Raw genomic sequence first — 19,813 nt, 5'->3', positions numbered from 1 at the left:
TATATCTGTGCGAGCTCTCCCTATGCATTCAAGAAAAGGGCAGCTGCATGCTGGATTTCAAAATTTTCCAGACTTTCTCATTTGACTGTAGCTGGCAGGTGTAAAGTCACATTATTCCTTGAAGTTTTTTCTTTTTCTCCTTCAAGTTACAATAATTAGTACCCTTTTTGACAGTTCTGACGTGACTGTGTTGTGCACAGTAAGCAGTTGATTTTATGCTGATGAGCTTCATGAATGTACCATTTTTTCCACTCCACGGAGTCTTTTGGATGAGAACATAAAGCTATGTTGCCAGCTGCTACTCTGTCACAGAGTAAGGAGACTGGAGGACAGCAACTTCAGCTGGAAAAAATGCCTTATGTGGATATGAAATTTAGCTGACAGACAGAAGAGAAATGCTGTTGGGTTGAATTCCTCCTCCTCTCCCAACATTGTGGTTTTGGATTGTCTTACATTTTGATTTTTTAATTTATTTTTCTTGATTTGATGGAAATTTAAAAATATAATTTTGGAGAGTGAAATTTGTTTCTTTTTTGCATTCGTCAAAACTACCATTTTCCAAGGAGAAATAGTTAAACCCTAGAATTTAGTAGGGCCTTTATTGGCTTTAATGAAGTTTTATGCCTAGATATCCCAAGTCTTCTGGTATTTGTCTAGTCTGATGCTAACCTGGACCTCACTTAGTATCTGAAATGTTCAATAATGGATATTGGAACAGCTCAGTTCCTTTTTTTAATTAATTATCGTTTACTGAATTGCAATTATTAGCTTTAAATTATCAGTGGCATCTTGGGAAAGAATTTGCCCAAAGTCTTGTAAAAACTTTCAGATAATGTAGAGCTAAGTAGATGCCCATCTTCTGCTAGATTTTCTTTTAGATATATAACTCTTTGAAAGAGTCAAAGGGAAGTTTTCAGAGGAAGTTTCAGGTCACATCAGAACCCAAATACAAAATGAATAGATGTTCTTTTTTGTAAAATAAAAATAAGCTTTTCTTTCACAAAATAGTGCTTTACAGGCAGTTTATCTTACCTATTCCCCAGTTCTGTCAAAAGTACATCGTCAACAGATATCAAAAATTTCACCTAGTAGGATAAAAAAAATCCATGTCATCTTCTGATAATCATTTCATCCTAAATAAATACGTAGTTAATTTACGTAATTATGTTTAAGCTGTATTTCATTAGTCACCCACACTGCATTTATTTATTCTATTCATTAAATTTAAGTGCAGTTGTGTTTTCATTACGTCTGGATTCACTAGTTCTGTAGCATTTCCAGAGCTACAATTTTATCCTAAGTTAATGTTCCTAGGATCATACTAAGATACCCACTACCAAAATTACCTTGTGTCCAGACTATATGCATTTAAATCTTAACAAGTTATCATAAATCTGTCATGATATTTACTGTACAGCTAATCCAAAACTAATGCTCTCCTCTTAGTCAAAGGCAAACATGTTCTTCCTAGAATTTATTTATTTATCATTTATTGGCAAAGCTTGCAACTAGATAAGGTTTTTCAGTGATCCAGTTTCTCTCTAATAGCTTTGTGGAAAAAATATCCTTTATGTGACCACTGCATTTTCCGTGGCTAAGCTATACTGTGATCTCATTAAAGGAATTTACCCATTATTTTAATTTTTCTTTCATGACTCTGGGACATTTTTTTGTCTCCCACAGTGTTTCAGTAGAGATTAACTTAACAATATCTGACAGAATTTTAAGGTAGGATATTTTGAGATGTACTTTCAGTGGAAACCATGCAGGATACATATGTGTAAGTGTGTAAAAATGCATATATGAAAGTTCACAGTATGCACAGTTACTTAGATCAGTAATTTTGGATTTCCGAATTAGTTATTCCTGGAGTGAAAGCTGGTTGACTTAATACAAACTGTCAAAATACTGTGCAGCTTTTATGTTTTCTTCTTACTTTTGAGATTTTTATCAGTTTATTATTGTAATGAAAAAGTCAAATTGATGTCACTGTATATTATAGTTCCAGTCAACTCCAGAACAAGAAGCAAGAGTTGTTCAGCAGCAAAGCAGATGCATGGATAGGCTGTGGAATCTCCTTAGATGACTTGGCAAGGCCCAGACTAGTCTAATGTGACTTTGAACCTTGCTCTAACTTAGTTCTGATATACTGTGCATCTGTGCAGTTCTTACATAGCAATTTGTACGCCCTGTTTAAGGTTGCATATTTTTCCCTCTTCTTTTGTTACTCATGTTTTTTGAAAATACTTACAGTTTTCCATTCCAATAATATGTCCTTGGTGAAGTGTGTGCAGCTGTTACAGTACTAAGATGCAGTACTAAGAAAATCGGTTTTGCATTTGTTTAGTTTTTCATTTCTTCTCCAATAGGTGAGAGCATTTTAGTCTGCAAGCCCTCAGAGCGATCAAAAGGTGCTGCTCTGCTTCAGGGGTCTCTCAAGCCTGTTTGCAGCTGTCTGCTTAGAAGAGAAGGGGAAGGTGTTGCTTTGAGCATGAAAAGAGCAATACTGGAGGTACAGGACACTCAGAGAGGGGTTAGAACTGTGCTTGTACCCTTGTAGTTTCTTCTGTGACACCATCAAATGTTTTCTGTGCACTTATTTTTCATGTTTCCTCCTTTGTCAACCCGGTCATCTTATTTGGGTCTGCCAGCTTGCTTCAGTATTCAGCATTTTGTCTGGGATGTTTCTCTGCTTGCTGCAGATTGGGATGTGAGCACACTCAAAGCAGCTTTGCTATTGCATTTAGATGTACTCAAGCAGCAGGTAGAACTAAGTATAAGTCTTAAACTTGAGGTGTGACCTGACATTCTTAGCTGGAGGATGCTTGTAAATTCCTGATCCTAGAGGCTTTGTAGGCTGAATTGGGCCATAATGACTTTTGTGGAACCTTGTAGGGTCTCATATTTGCCCCCTCAAGTTTCCTACCTCTTCTGCGCAGGAATGATTGAAATTTCGTGAACACATTTTTGGTGAGCAAACAGGGGTGGTACCCAATTTGCTCCCTCCTCTGTAGGATTCCTATAGGAGTAAAAATGAATTTTATTCCACGTAGGTGAGCTTATGTCCTTTTCCAAAGCTGCTTTTGGGCTTGAACTTAGATTAGATACAGGACTCTTTAAAGAGAATTTGTTATACTTTTACTGTCTTTTGAAAACTTTTGTGATACTTAGAACTTGGTTGTGCTTCCACAGATTTTGAATTTTAGCAGACCAATGGAATTTCTAAATGTATTTTTCTACACAAGAGCTATCTAAAAGATTAAAAGGGGTTCGTTTTAAGCAAAACCAAAATCCAAGGTGAACAAAAGCACTCTCAATCAGGAAAACAGTGGTGGGGTATAGCATTCATATTTACTAAGAGAAACCTTCAGTATGCTGAATAGCCTTACAAGAGCTCCACCTTCCTGGTTTGCTTTTTGTATTTATGAAATTGTAGTTTGTTTCCTAACATATTTTAAGATTTCACAGTGTTTGCTAAGAAAAATGCCTCAGGCTAGTCTGAAATCTAAATTGCTGCTATGTTTATGTCTACTTTTAAAATAAGATTTTGTCAATCATTCTTTACCATAGATTAGTCCTCTTACTTCTACCTAAGATGACTGACTTCTTGCCAAGAAAGTCTTTAAAAGTTGGCTGTTGCTTTGCCTCATATTCCCCTCTCTAAGAAAATGGTTCTTTAAAGCTAAGATGATGGATCACTCTCTTCGATTCTCTGATCTGATCTTCTGTCCCACTGCAACTCTGGCAATATGAACAGGTGGTTTTCTTCAACAGATCATAGCGGGGGGAGTAGCCAACACTCCAGAGGATGTGCAGACCTACGCCTCTTGCACTCTGCTTGCATCCAGCCTGAAAGAAAGCAAGTGGGAAAATGGGAAAGGACAAGACAAAGCACAGGCTGGACCTATAGAGGCTTGTGTGGCGTGGCTGCTGGAAAATGAATTCATCCAGGTTGTGGACTCTGGCAGTGATGTGAAAGGTAAAGTTGGTTTTCCTTTCAGTGATTGCAGTTAGCTTTGATTTGTTAACTGAGTAGATATTCAATGTGAATTAATAGTAAGGACTTCTCTGCATCTTTATTTTATTTTAAAGAATTGTGTATCAAGAATTTTCTAGCTTTCTGGAAGCTATCTTTATACCTGCTTTAGCATAGTTTGCATGCACGTGTTCTTGGAAGGCACATCACATCACCTGCACATCACCTCTGAGACTGATGTGTCCTAGTCTACAAATTTCCAAAACATCTTTAAACAAAGCAAACTTTAACCACAGGATTGGTGCATATTAGCTGCAGACTGTGATATTTGTCTTTCTAAAGAAAAGAAAAAGGCTAGTTTATACATAGGCAAGGCTAAGCCTGTTATTGTTTCCATTTTTCTGTCTTCAGAATGGAGACATACACTGTTTCTAATTGAAAAAGCAGCTGTGAAAAGTTAGAATTCTCTCAAATACAGCATAACCTGAAAATTATTATAAACTTGCATTTAAATGTTTCCCTACATAATATATATATATTTTTTAACAGCAAAGGTTTATCACCCAACACATCTTGGCTCAGCTACTCTTGCCTCTTCTCTTTCACCAACTGAAGCCATGGAAATCTTTGCTGACCTGCAGCGAGCTATGAAAAGCTTTGTTCTGGAGAATGATCTGCATATTGTCTATTTGGTAGGTTCCTCATTCTGTGTCTTGTATCTTCTACTACCAAAACTAAGGGGAGACAGCACAATGCAAAGTTCTTGATGGCTCCATGAACATAGGTTTGGGTGTTTCTGTGCTTTGCTTAGCTTATCCTTCATGAAGAGAAGTTTCTAAATTGAATGTTGTTCAGAATTAGTGTCTTACCATAGTGTCTATTGTGTAGGCAGGTGCTGTGTGCCATTTAACCCCATTGTTGTCACTCTTGACTTCCTAGGATTTCAGAACTTTCTAAGTTTTGAGCGTAAGATAATGGTAATTTTTCTGAGATGCTTGAAGTTGATGAAACAAATTGATTTTTGTAAGTATATTTGGGATCAGTGGGCCTAATTTCATATTATACTTTTGGAGGCCTAGAAAAATGTTGGACATTTAGTATCTATTTTGCTTCCAAAAAGCCTCAGAGAGCCACTGAGGCACCGTTTTCTTTCTATGGATGGGCCTTTCTTTGTTTCAGTTACAGTGAAATTCATCCCTGATTTAGTTTACTTGCCTGGTGATGCTGCCAGGGCTAAAGGAAGGAGTGTGATAAATCTTGTGAGGGAAAAGTGTCCCAGAGTGTGTCAAGATTTATGAGCAGATACACTTGAAAAGCTAAACACTGCTATTTAAGACCTTGGGAGAGAAAGCCATGAACTTGTGAAGTTTAGTGAGGAAACCAGATGGAGTAGCACTGAACAACTTGGGATTCATGGCTGCCAGAGGCCCATCACGCAGTCATCAGCTGAAATCTGACAGTCAGCTTTAGCCTTCTTTGAGTGTAAGGTGTATTCTCTACCAGGATGATAAATCAAAGGCAGAATACAGGAATCTTGTCTGAAAAGAAAGTTCACTTCAAGAGGAATGTGCTTGCAATTACAAAGCTTGTTGAACTGGGAGACAGGGGCAGGCAAGAGTCTGAGGGTACACATCTCTGCTTGCTGTGTTCAATAACCCAGTTATGGGCTGATACTGGTAGATTTTTTTTTAACTACTGCTGTCCCATATGTACTCATATCTCTGTTTTAGAGGACTACATTATATTTTGTTCTGTTTCTGCTAGGTAAAATGAACTCCTTTGTGTTATGCACCAGTGGATTTTTTCCTTGTTTGCGTCTCCAAAGCAGAAAAAAAAGGATTAAATTTGTTCTTGCTCTCAGGCAGAGGCAGTGATAGCATTATGTTTTTTATGCTGTACTTTTTAATTGCAGCAGCTTGTCTAAGGTTATTTTAAATTATACACTGTTGAACAAAATGTTCTTGAGATTCTCCTCTGTTAAGCTACTCTAAAACACTTTCTTGCAAATCTGTTCATTTTCAAGGCCAAAGGTTTATTTCATTTTGCTGCTTTTGTAGTTTTTTTCAAGTATTGTTCTTCATGTGTTCCTTATGGGCTACAGGGAGTTTCTCTGCTAAAATGCTTTTAAATTCTTTTAAACTTGAATCTTTTACTTGTACAAATATGAGACTGAATTCCAAACCCTTGTATTTTAGGGAAGTTGATTAAAACAAATAAGGATTTGTGGACTAGGAAAATAGTTTCCTTTGAAGAAAAAAAAAAAAACCAAACCACAACAAAAGCCCAGTAAACAACAAAGGATAAACCCCCATCTTAATAACTTTTGTTCTTCTCAGCAGGTGAAGAGGTATGGATGATTTACAACCACATAGACATCTAGTATTTTGTGCCATTTAATATTTGTGCCAAACAACTATTAGTTCTTTCAAAATAATTAATCTTTCTTTATATTGATAAAGATATGAAGACATTTTGTCTCCTCATAGAGAAACTGTCTCTGTTCTGACTAAACATTAACAGAATTGGTTTTAAGTCTAACAAAGCTTAAAAATAGCTTTGTTAGTGTAAATAAAAGTTGAGGTTGTTTTGTACTCCAGGTAAATGAAAGCTTCAGCAAGTTCTGGCAAAATCTGTTTCCTTCCTCCTTTATCAGATGCTGTGGCAGTGGTTAGGATGGTTACTCATGGTTTTAAGAGGTTGGTAGATATCTGTAAATTATGTTAAAAATTGAATAGAATTCTGTTTTCTTAAAGGACATTGAAGATACAGCTTAAAAATTGTTTAGTTTCTTGGATTTAAAGAACAATCTGACAAAGTTTCTAAATTGTTTTATCATTGGAGTACCCATATGAGTCAGATCTCATCAGTACAAATATTAAAGAAACTGGATGAGAAGAGCTTTTACTTTCTTCATGGTACACGCCTGTGACTCAGTGCCTTTACGCAGTGCGTAGGATGCTCTAACCACGTTCCCTAGGCTGTAGTTTTGTTTACCCAAAGCTCTGTTTAGTTCTGTTTATTTCTCTGAAACATTTTTTTGCGTTGTCCTGTTTTCTTTAGGTCACCCCAGTGTATGAGGAGTGGACCACCATTGATTGGTACCAGTTTTTCTGCCTGTGGGAGAAGCTGCCTGCCTCAATGAAACGTGTGGCTGAGCTGGTGGGGATTGAAGAAGGCTTTCTAGCTCGCTCTGTAAAGGGCAAAATCACAGCTAAAACAGAGAAACAGCACAGACAAATGGCCATCCACAAAAGGTAGCCACAGAATGTGGGTGTGAATGTGCAGAGATTAGAGGCTATAACATTTGTCATGCACAGGCTCTGTGTCTGTTCTCAGGAACTGGCTCTTTTTCTGAGTGAGCTGAAAGGTCAGAGAACCTGGACCTGGTCTGCTCTGGTCTGAGAACACTGGTGGCACAAGATGTTTGTGCTGATGTTTTTGGAAGCTGTCCTCTCTCTTTCCTTTGTGTGCTACACTGTAGTACTGTTCTGTCCCATGTATCCTGGTACATTTTGCCATGTACAGTAATGTGCCCCAGATTGACAATTTTATTCTTCATGTACTTTGTCAACAGGTTTTTCACAAGCCTTGCCCTTCTGGATTTGATCAGCGAGGTTCCTTTACAAGATATGACCAAGAAATATGGTTGTAGTCGTGGTCAGCTTCAATCCTTGCAGCAATCTGCTGCCACTTATGCAGGTGAGTTTTCTGAGCAGAATACCCCCAAGAAGCCTTTGGCTAGGTTTTTTTTTGTTTGTTTGTTTTGTTTTGTTTTTGGTTTTGTTTTTTTGTTTTGGTTTTGGTTTTTTTTTTTTTTTTTTTTGTCCGTTCTTCCAGATTTGGGGCTAAGATAGCCGCAGTGTGATACTAACAGCAAACAGCCTTGTAAAACCACTTAGGATTTATAGCTTAACCTGTGGTTGCCCCTGCTGTGGAACCACAGAATGTGCAGTGAGAGGGGGGCCAGGTGAGGAGAATCAAGCAGTGTGCAGCCTGCTGAGGTCTGTGGAAATCAGCTGCGCAGGAATTTAGTTTGTTTAACACTAAGTATGGAAATTAGTGCAAGTCTCTTGTAAAGCTTTGCTCTATCAGGAAAGAATATCTTTCAGCATTGAGTAAAGTTTGGAGTCTCTAAGATGGCTTTTTTCTGAATGTGAAATTAATTGGCCAGAAGGTATAAGGTTACAGTTTTCAAAACAGAGTGAGTGGCTTCTGGGTCATTTAGCACCAGATCACAGGAGGTCAGACAGCTGCTACCTTTAACTTCCTTAAGAAGCCTATGTGGGAGTAGAAGTAACAGCCCACCATGAGACTGTGATATTTTTTTTTCTGTTGCCTAAATCCTTCATTACTCCATAAGTGGGTTTGCAGTTTTTAAGACAGTTTTAGCTCAACTTGCGAAACCCTCTGTGTGGGTTGCAGCATGAGTCAAAGCCCCAAAATGAAAAGGTCACGCCAACTGATGCAGAGTAGTTTAATTTAATTCTGGTAGTATAAATAACTTCTTTTTTTAAAACTTTTTAGTATAAATAACTTTGTAGCAGTTTCATAATTCTGTATTTCCAGAGTTAAAATTTTTCACAGGAGTAATCTGGGAAGTAAAATGAACTACTGATGTGACATAGAGTTAAGAGATATGATAAAAGTTGTATTCTATAATGACTGTAAAATCAGTGAGGGATGCAATGTCTTTCAGTGGCTTTCATAGTCTGTAGATGCAATCTGTGAGTAAGAAACTGTCTATTCTGTGCTCTTTTCCTTCTCCCGTGCACTGGGGACTGCACTTGTAACCTTTATCATAGGATTTGCTACCTCCTATGATGCTCTCAGTAACTGACATCCTACAGGCCAAGGTCTGCTTTTATGGATGTCAGCACTGGGTTTCCTCAAAGATCTGTGGTTTCTGATGACTCTCATCATTACTTTTTCCTTTGCCTTTTTTTTCTTAGTATGATTGTTTCATAGGACTGCTGTTCCAAGATATGCATGTACTTCAAACTTTCATTATGAGCATCTTTGAAAAAAACAGTGTCATTCAGAATTTCTGCCTCACTGATTAACTAGTTAATTGCAGATTGAGTTCTGCAAGACTAGCTCCTACTCATACTTGTAATAAACATGAGTTATTTTCTGTAAATAATGGGAAGGTGAGAAATGTAAAGTGAGTGCTGATTCAGACTGGGAGGTGGGGAGTGAATCCAGCTTAGTGGAACTGGAGCTGGAGCTCAGACATTAATGTGACTTTTGTGTTCCAGGAATGATAACAGTTTTCTGTAACCGACTGGGCTGGCACAACATGGAGCTGTTGCTCTCTCAGTTCCAGAGCCGCCTCACTTTTGGGGTGCACAGGGAGCTCTGTGACCTGGTCCGAGTGTCTCTGCTGAATGCGCAGCATGCCAGGACACTTTACAGCGCTGGCTTTGTCACTGTGGCTGACCTTGCTAAAGCCAGTCCTGAGGACGTGGCAGCCGCTCTGAAGAACTCAGTACCATTTAAAAGGTGAGAAATTTGTAAGTCCAGAAGCTAGGTAAAGGGGATTGTAAGGTGAAGGGTTACAGGATGAAATCTGCAATAAAATATGGCAACCCTTTGGAACTCCGTGTCAAATATTAGTTAAAAATAACTTGTAGGTCTCTCCTACGCAGTCTCTCTGATCACAGTCATTCCATGATTGTTCTGAAATTAATAGAAGGATCTTGTATTTACAGAATAGGTTTTTGAGACCCAAATTTTTTTCTTATTCCTCTTTTCAATGCACTGTTTAGTTCTGGGTGAATTGTCAGTGCTTTCTGGGTTTTTGCTGCCTCTAAAAGGCAGCTCCATCATATGTTCAAAGTAGTTGATGATTTGTTACTGGTTATCTTTTCATATTTTCTTATGGTTTACATGTTAGTGCAGTAACAAGCTTCCTTGATCAAGTACGTGTTGGACTGTGCCATGACACTTGTCTGGTTCATGCTCTTGAAGTTTCCTTTCCTTCGAAGACATGGAGGATGATTCATTGAGACCTGCATCTTGCCCTAGTAGGGAATTGGGACTCATCTGGGCTACATTTGAACACAGAAATCTGGCAATGTTTTTGGGGTACGCAGCCAGTAATATCTTTCCTCAACATCTATTCATATTTAGAAATAGTTATTTCCAATCAAGTTATTTCCCATCAAGTGCCTTATATTTTGGGTAGAGTGCTTCTGTAAAGGAAGCTGTGATGACCATTGAAACGGGAGCAGGAGAGAATAGTGCCAGCTCCTCGTGCTGTTTGTTGTGTTCTGCATGGGATGTTTACATCTGCCTGTTACCTTCCCTGCAGTGTTCGTAGGGCTGTGGATGAGGATGAGGAGTCAGCAGAGGAGCGTCGGGCCGTGCGCAGTGTCTGGATGGCTGGAATGAAGGGCTTAACTGAAAGAGAAGCAGCCTCCGTCATTGTGGAGGAAGCCAGGAGACTTTTGCAGCAGGATTTGGCACTGATGGGGGTGCAGTGGAACCCAGAGTCTTTTCTCGAGACTGATACATCCTCTGTGATCAGCAGTGAGTCAGAACTGGAAGACAGACTGCATAGATCAGATGGAGAGGAGTCTGTGGAGTCTTCAAGGGTGTTAAACAAAAAAGGGCGCAGAGTTCAACACTGTAATGGCCTTGGTTCTTGGATTGGAAACTTACCAAATATTAAAAAGGGATATAAAAGACGACTGAGCAGTAGCACAGAAAGCTCTTTGTTGGAGAGGGAAGTCCTGGGCAGGAAACAGGCTCGAGCAGAGGAAGGCAAGGGTGATCTTGTGTACAGTGCTAGAAAACGACCAAATGTGTGCAGAGGAAATGAAAACATAGAAGAAATTTCTCAGATCAAAACCAAGACAGATTCCAGGTCAGCAATCCAAGAGCACCTTACTGAACAAGGAAAAACACCAACGTTGAGAACAGGGTCTTCAGCCTCTAGATTGATTAAAAGCACAGATACACATTTAAATCGGACTAGGAACAAAAATACTGCTTCAAAACTGCAGAGGTCACTTCTTGATGTTTCAAATAAGCTTAGCATAGACATACAAAACCTGCCTGATTTCCACACCATCATCTCTACAGGTAATTCTGTTTCAAACCAAAATAATAAGGAATTTATGGAAACAGATTCTGTAACTCATAAAGCCTCAAGTTCTGTACAGAGGGGGGAAGTTAAGATTGGGAAGAAAGATGAAATGGAAGAATTAGTTACAGAGCCTAGCACCACTAATGAAGGCATGCCTAAGGTGAGAGCAGGTTTTCAGGCACCTGTTGTGCTGAAGGGTACTCCACACACCAGTGTGGAGACACACAGTATTGTAGGAAGTAGAGGAATACCTGGTAGTGCTAGGACACAGAGAATTGACAAAACTGAGGGTGGGCAGAATAAAAGGAATGAAACTCAAACAGATGTGAGCTGTGCTGAGGCAAGGATTGATAAGCGTTTTTGTCCTGGTGAGGAGAAAACCTGCAATACTCAGATTCAGAATGCTGGCAAAAATGGGAGTGAAAAGCCCAATGGAATACTGTTACAAGCTGGAACACTGCAGAATGGCAACAGTCATCCTAAAGATTTTCTGAAAGGGTCTTTAGTAAAATCCAGAGGTGTTTGCAATGCAGATGGTGTTCAGAATGATCCAGCCTCTCATCTGTTTTCTGACTCAAGAGACTTTGAAGACAGCATCCAGTTGGATACTCAAACTGAGATGATAATAAAACAGGAGGGAGCAGCTGGAATCACAGGACAGCAGGGGATACAAGGTTCAGAGCTGGCAGCAATACCACATCAGGAAATACCAGAAAAACTAGGCAGTTTATGGACTGAGAATGATACTGATAAAAGGCTGGCTGCAACAATTAGGAAACGGAGCTTCCCAAGTCTTATCACAACAAATAACATTACAAAAAACACAACTCAGCACTGTAGTAATAAAGTTTTGAAGTCTGAAGGCCTTAATTTACAGCCTGTAGTGAAGAAAATAGAACCTTCACCTTGCCTTAAAGAAAGCGATTTCTCAGTGACTGACTCACAGCTACACAGTTTTCTACAAGATTACCAGACTCAAAATCTAGTGAAAGCGGAGAGTGTGTCTAAAGACCTGAATAAAACAACCTTCCATTTTGGTAGGGAGCACATTGTACAAGTAGAATGCCAGCCTGTCCCTGAAACAAGCCTAAATATGAGTGGTAACTTGCTATTTGATGATAGCTTCAGTAATGTCAGTGACCTTTCAGCTGTTCACATAATGGAAGTTGATGGAAAGGACCCTGTGGCTTTGCTTCCTCCAGATGGTGTTTTGCAGAATCCAGGGCCTGTTGAGAATAAATTTGATGACAGTGACAATCAGAAAGAACATGAGAATCCTGCACAGTGTAACAATGTGTCTCTAGCATCCTCAGACATAATAGCAGAAGTTTTAGACCATGGAAACTCACCATCTTTTCTGAAAGACATTCCTTCTACCTTTCAAGGTCAGTCAGGATTAAGAAACTCAGTCATTCATAACAATGACTCCAGATCAAAGGATTTAGTAGGAGATCAAGGTGAAAAGCTCCAGACAAGCCACCAAGCTTCAGAGAAGAACCCACATCCAGTGGTGTGGACTGGATGCTCGTTTGAGCTAAGCCCAGGATTGCAGGATGTGTTGGACAAATGGCCCAGCCTCTCAGGCACTGAACCAGTTTCAGCAAGTTCTAGTTTGAAAGGAGAGTTAGTTGCTCCTATTGCTAGTCAAGAGCCAGATCCAGTGTTTGAATCTGACTATTGTGAGCCAGAGCCTTTGCCCACTTGCCAGGGTTTAAAAAGCTCTTTCAGGGTTAAAGAAAACAAAACTGAAAACTCATATGTTCGGAAAACAGATGGCATAACACTTCAGCTTAAGAGAAGCAACAGATCATCCTGTCCTGCACCAGATAGTAATAATGGGTTTATTCCTCCAACACCTCCCAAAGAGCTTTTTCCAAAAAGTTCTGCTTCTCTCCCTGTGAAATCTTCAAGAAAGAGGCAAGTCACTTGCAAGAATAAAGGGCAGACAATTCAGCTACAGTGGAATAGTGAGGGCAATACAGAACAGCAGGTAAAAACATTCCAGGTCAATCCCAAGTGTCTAAACCCAACTGAGACAGATGAGATAGAACATGATTCCACTATAGACCAAGGCTTTTCACTGCAGTTATCTCAGGATGTTTTTCCATTTGTTCCCCTAAGTGCTGAAAGTTTCACTATTATTGATGTAGCAAGCAACAAAGCACTTTTCCAGACTTTTGTTGCAGAATGGAAGGAGCAAAGCAGATTCTCCATCTCAGTGGCATGTGAAAGAACAAAGTGCCTTATGTCTCCCAAATCAACGATTGGTGGCAAATTCAAAAAAGGTCAGTTTCCTGTCCCAGTGCATTATGTTGTGAACATAATACATGTGATACTTAAATACCATGTGGTATCTTCAGCTTAAAGCAGGCCTGGAGAAGGAAAGGATCTGCAAATAAAAGTAGGAAAGTCACTGATATAACAAGATCATGGAATGTTTGGGGTTGGAAGGATCCTCTGGAGATTATCTAGTCCAACCCCCCTGCTAAAGCTGGTTCATGTAGAGCAGGGTGCGCTGGATCACGTGCAGGCAGCTTTTGAATATTTCTAGGGAAGGAGATTTTGCAACCTCTCTGGGCAATGTGCTCCAGTGTTCTGTCACCCTCAAAGTAAATCAGATTTTCCTCCTGTTCAGATTAAACCACCCATAAAGCATTCCTTCAATTCTGGCCTTTTCTAGCAACCTCTTCAAGAGCTGAGATAGAAGTGTATTCCTTCCTTCCACTCTAAAAAGCATTTCACATTTGCCTGTCAAAAATCTATTTTGATAGTTAAGAAATGTTGTTGTTGTTGTTGTTATGGCAATGTGACAGTAAAGAATCTAACTGCTTAATCTTGTCATTTTAAAGGAAGAATATGTTTATAAAGCAGTAGCAAACTGCAGCATATGAATACTTCTGTGGGGGAAAGAAAAGAAGCAATATTGCAACAGCCAGAGTCTGATCTGAATTTCACACATGCTTATATTGAACCATGTTTATATTTTGAAAATATTTGAAAATATGTAACCTTGGTTCAGAGGCAGCCACAGAAGAATATTCAGATGCTCTCACATACCATAATAACACATAACTCTTTACATAATGAAGAGCTGCTAACTCTTCATTACTATCACCAGACCTATCAAGGAAATGCTTGACACCAACACTCCATCCTCTGCTAACACTCAGCTCCTCTGCTTTACTGAAACTCAATAATATTAAATTTTAGGCTCAACTCTATGTACTTGCATATTCAGGATCCCAACTCTTCTGTATTTATGGACGCCATTTTATAATAGTAACTTGAAATTATTTCCTTAGTGAGTTCTCCTCAATGCATGCAAGTTAAAGATGACGGATTTCCTGTCCAAGGATGCGAAGACATCTTGGTAGTTGGACTGGCGGTGTGTTGGGGTGGAAAAGATGCCTACTATATCTCTTTGCAGCAGATCCAAGACCAGACTGGTAAGTGAGCAGACAGGCTCTGCTGGGTTGTTTGAGACTGCACCTCAAAGAAGTTCCTTCAGCAGATAAGGTTCTTGGAAGTGCTGTGATTGTCCTGACCCCAGCTGTGTGGAGGAGTCATTTAGCAGTCTTAAGTGTTAAACACCCTTGAACAGACTGCTGTGGATAAATCTGCAGTACTTTGTAATAAGGGCAGGTAATTAGCTCAGACACTGGACTGTGAGCATGCATATGGCTAAAACATTTGCTCACTCCCAGGTTCTCTTTATCTAACTTGCTTTACCCTTTCAATCTCTTCCAATTTTTACTCTCCAGAACAAATCTAGCACTCAAATGCTGAACCATAGCCCAGTCTGTGCTAAGTGACCTTGTGACTAGGGTTTGATTCCTGGCTATCCTTTGTTTGTTAGTACAGACACAGCATTACTTTTGGGAGCCTTGTCTCATTTGAACAAATACGTAATAGTGCTATAGATGTATTGTTAGTTCATAATTCAGCTATAGCTTTTCTGCTTTAGGTGATTTTTTCACTTTTATCATGTAATGGGTTAAAAGGTAGTTTTTGCTTGTATTTCCTGCTGTAGAAATCAGTCTGAGTTTGGCACCACCACCTTTGGACCAAAGTCTATCTTTGACAGAGAGACTGAACCATCTGCAGCTGTGCCTGCAGAAGAAGACAAAGAAGGAGCACTCACTTATCATGTATGACTTCATTCAGCACTACAAAACTCTGCTGATGGCGTGTGGCATCTCCTTGGAAGGAAGTTTTGAGGACCCAAAGGTTTGCAGGATTAAGAAATTTCACTTGTGTGAAACTGCTATTTTAAACACAATAGTGGAAAGACAGGAGTACCTTCTGGTACTTCTGTTATTTAGGTATGAATCTGTCAGGAGGTTTAGTGAAATTTTCTTTCAGTGGGCAATCTAGAACAGTATTTCGAGGACATTTGCTTTGCCATGGAGGTTCATGCTACCTGCAAGAGAAACAGACGAAGAGTTTCAGAGGTTAGCAACTTATTATTTGATTCCTTACTTGGCAGGGGAAACGAAGATAAATCTCTCCCCAGTCCCAGTGAACAGGACTTAACTTCTGTTTTGTTGCAATAAGAAGCCTGAGGCTGAAATGTCACAAGTGCTTCTGGTCAAGTTATTTCTTCTGAGAGCAGAAGACTTTGTAAGCAAAAGATTTACCCACTATGCATACAGACCACTTTGCTACCCCTTTCTTCTCAAAACAAAACAAAGTTTACATGGAATTTCAGAAGGTTTGGGTACTGGTTGTAACTCACATGAAACACTAGCTTGAGATTAAAAGCACCTTGTTGTCCATGTTATGAAAAGCTCTGGGTGCACAGAAAATCCTGCTGATTTTTAAAGCTTGCTTTGCATATGGGCTGATATGGCAATATTCAGCTCTGCAGGAAAGGAGCTTAGGCCTTCAACACAAGGACAAACATAGATTTTTTTTTCATACCAAGACATAGATTTAGGATGAAATTGAAGAGTAGTAAAAACATCTTTCCCTTCACTGTTCATTTTAGTGCTACAATGAATATATACATACACCCTCCCCAACCCCATATATATATATGTGGGTTTTTACTTCTTGCATGGCAGAGGCAATGTAGAAATCTGTGGTTCATCCTGTGTTTTGGCACAGGAAATTGAAATACACATGTTTTGCTTTGAAGGCAAGGGTTTAAGCTCTACCAGGAGTAAAATATTCCATGCAGAGTTCTTGGCAGTAGTCCTGTTCTGCAAAAGATAGGAGAGCTCAGCTTGGCTAACATTCTAGATCAATAGCAAGTTCTGATCTCTACAAAGTCATTTTTCAGATTAAACATGTTTTGATCGTGATTTTTGTATTTATTCCCTTTGAATTAAGTTTTAATAAGTGAAAAGACACTTCAAGATGGGTTTATTTGACAGAGGATAAAGTTTTCAAAAGTACAGAAATAACCTTTTAGAAAGAAATAACTTTTCATTCTCACTTAAGAATTAAGCTCTTCAGTGACTTAGGCCCTCTTGAAGATTTTTATTGAAATGATGTAACAAATTATTGCAGTTTGCCTGCCAAATGAAGAAAAATAACTTACAACCTCTACAACCTTGAATTAACCCTGGTTAAATGTTTGCATCGTATTACGACTAAAAGGTTAAAAAAAAAAAAGGTTTAATGGAGGTCTCCCTTTTTAAGGTTGCATGTTGGCTGCTAGATTCTGGCTCCAAGGAACATACCCTTCACAGCATGGTGACCAACTTTCTGCCCAGTGAGCTGGCCCTCCTGGAAGGAGTGGGCACTGGCCAAGGGGTGCAGAGCCTGGGGCTGAGCGCCAGCAGAGACCAGTCTGGGCGGTACAGAGCAGCCATAGAGTCTGTGCTTGTCTTCAATGTCATGGACCAACTCCACAAGGAATTAAAGAGGGAAAATCTGACAGGTAAAGAGACCTCCTCTGCCTGGGGGCAGAGATGGAGGGTAAATACAGCTGTGCTACCACAGCCTGAATGATCGGTGTAGAAGAGGGGCAGTTTGAACCTTCTAATCTAAATATATTAATTTAAAAGTGTTCATTTGTTAAAAGAAAAGAGGGACATTCCCTTGGAAGCATATATATTCTGAAAAAAAATTATAATTCTTATATCCCAAATCTCTACCAGTTCCAGTGGTTAAGGCTGTAGCAAAGTCTGTTCTAAGTCTCTAATTCAAGCAGATTTGTACCTCTCAGGTGAGTACCCTGGACATTCTGAGGGACTTGTGGGTCTGATTTGTCATGAGCATTTTCCAAAGTTTTGGGATTTTCTTGTCTGAAGTAATTCCTAAAATCCTCAAATGTTTTCTGAAGGAGATTTCTTGCTCTTTGGCCTGCCCATATAGCATGATTTGTCATGTATGCATTGTGTCCATGAAACTCTCGTGATTCCATAGTGAATGATCCACTAATGTTTCCACTAATAATTGCTGGCTGCTTGTGCTGCTTTGAAACAAGCCATCAAAAAAATCCACAAAAATATACCTATTGGTGGTCATTATGATGGTTTCCCCTAAATTATATCCAGAGCCAAAGATTATGGTCCAATCTCACTGAAGTATTTTTTTGCAAGTTTACTGCATTGTTTATGATTGTTACAGTTGAACCTTAGAACATTTTAAAAATATGTGGGTGGTGGAATTAAAGTGTATCAAGATAGAAAGCCTTACATTAAGCACGTTTGCAGTTTATAAAATGTTGATATACGCAGAGATGCATTTTTTTAGAAAAAAAGAAAAGACAGAAGCTGCTTTCTTGAATATTTTTATGACAGGAAGTTCTGGAACACTTCTTATTATGAAATATTTCTTATTCCAGGCACAAAAGTATTTAAATGAAATCTACAGTAAAAGATTTCAGTGTGTCAGAACATTTCAGTATTTTCAAAACTCAGGATTGTCCTTTTTTTTTTTTTAATGAATGTGTTTATCTGTAGTTGATGTGTTTCATAAAAGATTTTCTTGGGTTTGTACTTGCTACAGATGTATTTTCTAATGTGGAGATGCCCACCCATTATTGCTTGGCTCTGCTGGAGCTGAATGGCATTGGTTTCAGCACAGCAGCCTACGAAACCCAGAAACAGGTCATGCAGGCTAAACTGAGCCAGATTGAGACCAAGGCATATCAGCTGGCAGGGCACAGCTTCTCCTTGACCAGCCCTGATGACATTGCAGAGGTAGGTGAGGGTTGGGGTGGGGGAGAGCTTCCCCAGAAAGTTACCATCAAGAGGCTTTGGCTAAAATAAGAAAAATAATTCTTCATTAAGAAATTAAAGATGACATGAAGAAAAGAGAAAATGCAAACCCAACTCTGCAGAGTTCATTTATCCTTACACTCATTATGAGCTTGCTGCCTGCAAGAGGCTGTGTCTCTCCTGCTTGTTACTGATCAGTCTGGTTTCTGCCAACTTTAGCAGAGATAAAGAAAGTAAAAGAGGAAATATGTATGTTGGAAATAAAAGCCAAGTGAAAATAAGCATGTGGCTTGTATAGGGCCTTGGCTTCTCAGAGTGCATGAGATGATCTGCCAATTAAATGTCATTTGGAGTGTTTTGGGTGGGTGGTACAGGAGTGTAGAAGCTTTTTTGCAATGCCAGTGTCCTGCACATGGGATGTGGTGTCATATAGTCTTGAGTCTAAGAAGAGTTGTGCTGAAGAAGTTGCATTGTCACTCTTGCCCCTGTACAGCCATGATCGAGGAGGAAAAACTGCTTTAAAAGTTTTGAATCAACTACTGTCTGCTTTCAAGAACCTTTTAAGAACTGATATTTTTTTTAAGTCTAAAAACAGATTTCTATGTAAAACAGCAAATCTTTAATTCCTGAAAAAATTCACTTATATTTTTTAATGTACATTGCATGGAACAATTGAAATGGATTAAAATTGCTGTGCATGGTTTTATCCCCCTCTTTTTTGTTTTCTCCATATACTATTTTCTCACTGAGGGGCTGTACTTTGTATGGATGTAGTCAAAATCTGCAAACAGCTATCAGTAAAAGAAATTCCACAGAAATATTCCTTCTTTGTTATAAATGTAGAAGTCTTGCTCAGTAACAGTAGTCTAAGTTAGAACTCCTGAAACAATGCTTGACTTCACTTTCACTCTGCTTCATGGAGAAGGGGAAGTAAAGGTTTGTCTGAAATGCTGTTTTCTGAACCACGGAAGCTCGTATCTCATGTGTGAAATTTTTTATGAGTCATGTAAACTATCTTGTATAAGTTAATGGAACTTTACCCTTCTAGTTTTGTGTCAGTAAAACTACTGTGCTTACATAAATGGGCGGGAGAAAAGATTTCTATTCCCTTCTGCCAGCTGTGAAATCAAAGACAATAGCTGCTAAGTAGCATATAATTCTACACAGAAAAATAAAGTGAAAAATTAAGACCTGTATTCTGTCTGTCACCAAGTGGGCATATACTTAATTTTCTGGTTTCTGGCACTTTGTTAAAAAAACTAATATTCTAGCTATTCCCTGAAAGGTATTTGTGACCACCTCTTTCTGTGCCATTCATACTGTTCTGAAGCCTGCTCCCTGCTAACACTTCTTTTTTTTCACCAATGTTCTTCCCACTTTCAGTCATCTGAACATTGCATTTTATTACAGTTGACTGTCAGTAATAACCTCACTTATTGGATGAAGTTAATTACCTTTTCTAAAAACATACCTCTGAACTTAAACTTAGAGTGTTCAGAAAATGAGATTTTAAATTGCATTTCGTAGTTAATTAAAATGAGGAGGAATGACTTTGTTAGGTGGGATCTTTAATCAGCTTTT

General features: G+C 39.0%; 1 protein-coding gene across 1 annotated transcript in view; it reads left to right on the top strand.

The window, feature by feature from the left end:
* Window positions 1-19,813, top strand: part of POLQ (DNA polymerase theta) — a 51,960-nt gene that overhangs the window by 17,597 nt on the left and 14,550 nt on the right. Inside the window, 11 exon segments of the mRNA XM_066338408.1 lie at window positions 2,370-2,512; window positions 3,775-3,979; window positions 4,526-4,668; window positions 7,037-7,230; window positions 7,551-7,675; window positions 9,232-9,475; window positions 10,287-13,348; window positions 14,366-14,509; window positions 15,094-15,290; window positions 16,707-16,947; window positions 18,021-18,214. Coding sequence (XP_066194505.1) covers window positions 2,370-2,512; window positions 3,775-3,979; window positions 4,526-4,668; window positions 7,037-7,230; window positions 7,551-7,675; window positions 9,232-9,475; window positions 10,287-13,348; window positions 14,366-14,509; window positions 15,094-15,290; window positions 16,707-16,947; window positions 18,021-18,214 — 4,892 coding nt within the window.

Source organism: Sylvia atricapilla, chromosome 2, assembly GCF_009819655.1.
Source record: "Sylvia atricapilla isolate bSylAtr1 chromosome 2, bSylAtr1.pri, whole genome shotgun sequence".
NCBI lineage: Eukaryota > Metazoa > Chordata > Aves > Passeriformes > Sylviidae > Sylvia > Sylvia atricapilla.
This window is presented reverse-complemented; position numbering and strand designations above follow the sequence as displayed.